Source organism: Myotis davidii, unplaced genomic scaffold (assembly GCF_000327345.1).
Source record: "Myotis davidii unplaced genomic scaffold, ASM32734v1 scaffold100, whole genome shotgun sequence".
Taxonomy (NCBI): domain Eukaryota; kingdom Metazoa; phylum Chordata; class Mammalia; order Chiroptera; family Vespertilionidae; genus Myotis; species Myotis davidii.
The window spans coordinates 161,690-166,119 of NW_006292691.1; the positions used below are offsets into that span (position 1 = coordinate 161,690).

Genomic DNA, 4,430 nt, shown 5'->3' on the forward strand with positions numbered 1-4,430 from the left:
TCAACCTATTTACAATGGGAAAACACAGCCTCCTCACTTTCTGTATTCCTTCCTGCTGCATATTTGTCGTTTGAAGTGATCATCCCCTGGAATATATCATAATTAATTAGTTACATTCCTTATTTTATTATTAAGAAAAAAATGAAGGAACAACCCAAACATTCATCAACCAATCGAGTCTATTGAATAGACCAACAAAATGTGGTCCAATAAAATGTTGTTCAGCAATAAAAAGGCAAAGGAGCATAGATACATAACACAAGGTGGGTACACCTTGAAAATGCGCTAAGTGAAAAAAGCCAGACACAAAAGACCGTCTACTGCAAGGTTCTATTGCTCTGAAATATCTGGAATAGGCAAGTCACAGGGACAGGGGACAGGTTGGTTGTTGGCAGGGGCTAGGGCAGGAAGGTTATGGAATGACTGCTAATGGATACAGAGTTTCTGTTTGAAATGATGAAAAAGTTCTGGACAGGGACAATGGTAATGGTTGTACAACAGTGTCAATGTAATTAAGGCCACCAAGTTGTATATTTTAAAATGACTAAGATGGCAAATTTTATGTTATATGAATTTTACCACCTCCACCACCACCACAACAAAAAGAGTGGTGCCACCTAGGTATGAGCTATTATTACCATTCATCCTAGACACTAAATAAATGTTCACTGTCCCGAAAGGCATACTAGCTATACATGAAGCATTTAACACTTCTTATCCACTTAATTCTCACAACAGCCTTGGGAAGAATAAATTATATTCGCTTTATACAATAAATGATAACATAGACTGAGGGAGGTGTCATAATAGACTTGGAAGGTAGAATAAGCTGACATGCAATGCTAAACTCGCTGCTAAAATTTTTTTTTGCTGCTAAAAGTTTGTGTTACCTGATAATAATATGTGTTAAGTATTAGTTTTCATACAGTAAACTCGACAAAAAACGGGGGCCTCAGGGTCCAGAGCGCTTGGAAAGGTCCCAGGTCAGAGCAGATGGAGATGGGACGCTTCCGGATCCGTCTGGACCAGACTCTGCAGCGTGGCGCCCCCTAGAGGCCATGGGGACCTGCCGGTCGTTGGGCGCGGGCGCAGCCCTCGCAGAAGCTCGCTCCGGGGCCCGCGGCTGCACCATGGTGCTGTCGGCGGCGGACCAGGCTGCAGTGCGCGCTCTCTGGAGGAAACTGGACACCAACGTGGGCGTCTACACCACGGAGGCCCTGGAGAGGTGCGGGCCGGCCCTAGCGCCCTCGGGGCTCCCCTGCCCTCCTGCTCGCCCGGGGGATGGACCCCCGCCCTCCCGCGGCCCTCCCCCTCCAGCCCGGACTCGGGGGCGCACCTCACTAACCGTTCCTCCCGAAGGACCTTCGTGGCCTTCCCCTCCACCAAGACATACTTCGCCCACCTGGACCTGAGACCCGGCTCCGCCCAGGTCAAAGCCCACGGCCAGAAGGTGGCTGACGCGCTGACCCTGGCCGTGAACCACCTGGACGACCTGCCCCGCGCCCTGTCGGCTCTGAGCGACCTGCACGCGCACAAGCTGCAGGTGAACCCCGTCAACTTCAAGGTGAGCAAGCGCGGTGGGGGCTGGGCCCTTTCGGGGGCGGGGGGTTCACAAGGGAGGGTGTGGGGGGACAGATGGACCCCGGTGGGGATGACTCCATCCCTCCGCAGCTGCTGGGCCACTGCCTGCTGGTCACCCTCGCCCGGCACTACCCCGGAGACTTCAGCCCCGCCCTGCAGGCCTCGCTGGACAAGTTTCTGAGCCACGTGATTTGGGCGCTGGCCTCCAGCTACCGCTAAACGAGGGGTGCGTCATCGCGGGACCCCCCACCCGGCCTCCTCTTCTTGTGACCTTTCCGTGTTTGAGTAAAGTCCCTGAAAGAAAGCCTCACCCTGCGTGCGCTCATGTGTTCCCTGGGGGTGCGCGCCAGGGTCCTGATGGGATTTGGGGAGGTGCTGCCCGCCTGCCCAAGGAAAGGTGGGGATCTGAAGAGGTCTGAGCTGCGCGTCCAGCCATGTTCAGGTCTGGGCGCGCCCCTGGACCGCGTTCGCTGGACGCCCCGCGTGGCTGAGGGGGACATTCAGGTCATCTCCCCCGCGGCGGCCTGAGACGTTTCGTCCATCGGGTCCCAAATGCCGGACTGTGAACCTCCACCCACCATGCCCGTGGCTGCAGCCACTTGGAGACGCAGGCCAAAGGCTTCGGGACTATGTCGGGGGTCATGGGCTTGCCCAGCTGACCAGGCCTGGCCCCTCCCCAGAGCGACTCGCCTCAGGGGACTCCACACAAATCTAAGTGCGCGGGACCTGGTCCCTCACTCTCCTAGAGCTGAGGGCGCGGTACCCGGAGGCGGGCACAGCCCCTGAGAATATTAGGGAATGGCGCCCTCTGCTGGTGCGGAAAGGACTCACGCGGAGCCCAACTTGCAGGACAGTACACGGGCTCCAAAAGGGTGTCGGGGACTTTGGGGAGCTAGGAGGCTTGGGGTGAAGCCCCCGTTTGCCAGACTCTGGACCTGGTGGAAGGAGGTTCGTCCTGCCCCAGCACCCAGTCATTTAGCAAAGTGGGCCAGGGAGCTGGCCCAGAGTCCTGCCTACATCCACACTTCTAAGGAGACAGGTCACAACTGCTTTCTTCTTCTTTTTTTTTAATATATTTTATTGATTTTTTACAGAGAGGAAGGGAAAGGGATAGAGAGTTAGAAACATCGATGAGAGGGAAACATTGACCAGCTGCCTCCTGCACACCTTTACTGGGGATGTGCCCGCAACCAAGGTACATGCCCTTGACTGGAATCGAACCTGGGACCTTCCAGTCTGCAGACTGACACTCTATCCACTGAGCCAAACCGATTAGGGCTTATTGTACCTTCTTATGTATCCTAGTGGGTCCAGCACATCTGTTATTCCTTCAATTCTCATTTGACACTGGGAAAGCTATGTGTGAAAAAATGGACATGGAAATCAGATATAAGAGCATACTTGTGACACACACACGTATAGACAACCAGAAAAGGAAAGTGGTTGGGAGTATGAGGAATTTTTCATTTGTATGTACGTTTTCATTTACTATAGTATATAAATTATAGTATACAAATAATTTGCAGAAACCTTGTCCTGAATATTTGTAGCTAAAATATTACACACAAACATACAAACATAATTTTTCCTTGGGGCATTTTTACAGAATTGGACTTTCTGGGGTAATGCTATGTCCAATGCTATGGCTTTTTGATAATATTACCAAAATTGCCTTCCTTACAGTTTCATTAGCAGGAGGCTGGTGCCTGCATCCCCTCCTCTGTTCTCCATGTTTGGTAGCTTCCATTTATTCGATCATTTGTGAAGGTAAGTATTGTCTCCATCTCTACTGCTCTGTGGGAATCGCCCATTTGTGCCCTTAGCCCACTTTGTACTGTTATTAAAGTAACCCATAGAAGCCCTTCTACTGTAGACCTGTAGAAGGCAGTCAATCCATTCTATACATAGAAATTACTGCCCATTTTTGTTGTTTTTTAAAAAATATATTTTTATTGATTTCAGAGAGGAAGGGAGGGGGGAGAGAAAGATAGAAACATCAATGATGAGAGAGAACATCAATGATGAGAGAGAATCATTGATCAGCTGCCTCCCGCACACCCACTACTAGGGATCAAGCCCACAACCGAGGCATGTGCCCTTGACCGGAATTGAACCTGGGACCCTTCAGTCCGCAGGCCGATGCTCTCTCCACTGAGCCAAAGAGTTAGGGCCATTTTTTCTTTTTTTGATGTGTGTATAGGGGGTGGAGAACCTTCCTCCAGATACACCCAGCTCTTCCTTCAGGCCTCTGGGCCCTGTCACTGTTCCAAGGCTTTGCCTGGTCTGAACTGCTATTTCCAACCTGGGAAAGAAGCTACCGGATAACTGAACATGCCGGATAAATGCTTTAAACCTTCTTAGAGACATCAAAGAGCAAATGAGATCTAAGGAATTTTCAGGCCCAAAACCAAGTAAAGGTGAGAAACCCAGAGAGGTGATCACAGCATTGAAACTACTCGGGTCCTGCCCTGACCGGTTTGGCTCAGTGGATAGAGCGTCGGCCTGGGGACTGAAGGGTCCCAGGTTCGATTCCGGTCAAGAGCATGTACCTCGGTTGCTGGCACATCCCCAGTGGGGGGTGTGCAGGAGGCGGCTGATCGATGTTTCTCTCTCATCCATGTTTCTGACTGTCTCTCTCCCTTCCTCTCTGCTGTAAAAAATCAATAAAGTATCTTTAAAAAACAGAAACAGTGCTAAACATCATGAAGGCTACAAAAACAAACAAACAAACAAACAAACAAAAAACAAAGAGAGAGGTGCAGAGAATAAAACTGATGCCTTATGGTAATCCTGGCTGTCTTCCCAAATATATTCCGTCTTGAAGACAAGAAACAGTTCTGAAAATGATG

At 50.5% G+C, this 4,430-nt stretch overlaps 1 protein-coding gene across 2 annotated transcripts in view; it reads left to right on the forward strand.

Moving 5' to 3' along the window:
* Nucleotides 1-1,891, forward strand: part of LOC102756768 (hemoglobin subunit theta-1) — a 9,193-nt gene extending 7,302 nt beyond the window's left edge. The window contains exons 1-3 of one of the 2 annotated variants that reach the window (XM_006766135.2): nucleotides 930-1,225; nucleotides 1,360-1,564; nucleotides 1,672-1,891. In XM_006766135.2, the coding sequence (XP_006766198.2) occupies nucleotides 1,059-1,225; nucleotides 1,360-1,564; nucleotides 1,672-1,800 (501 nt within the window). In that variant the 5' untranslated portion in view covers nucleotides 930-1,058 and the 3' untranslated portion in view covers nucleotides 1,801-1,891. Of the gene's footprint in view, nucleotides 1-929; nucleotides 1,226-1,359; nucleotides 1,565-1,671 lie in introns of those variants that run through there. The other variant, XM_015565572.1, reaches the window with a different exon arrangement.
* The last annotated feature ends 2,539 nt before the right edge of the window (nucleotides 1,892-4,430 follow it).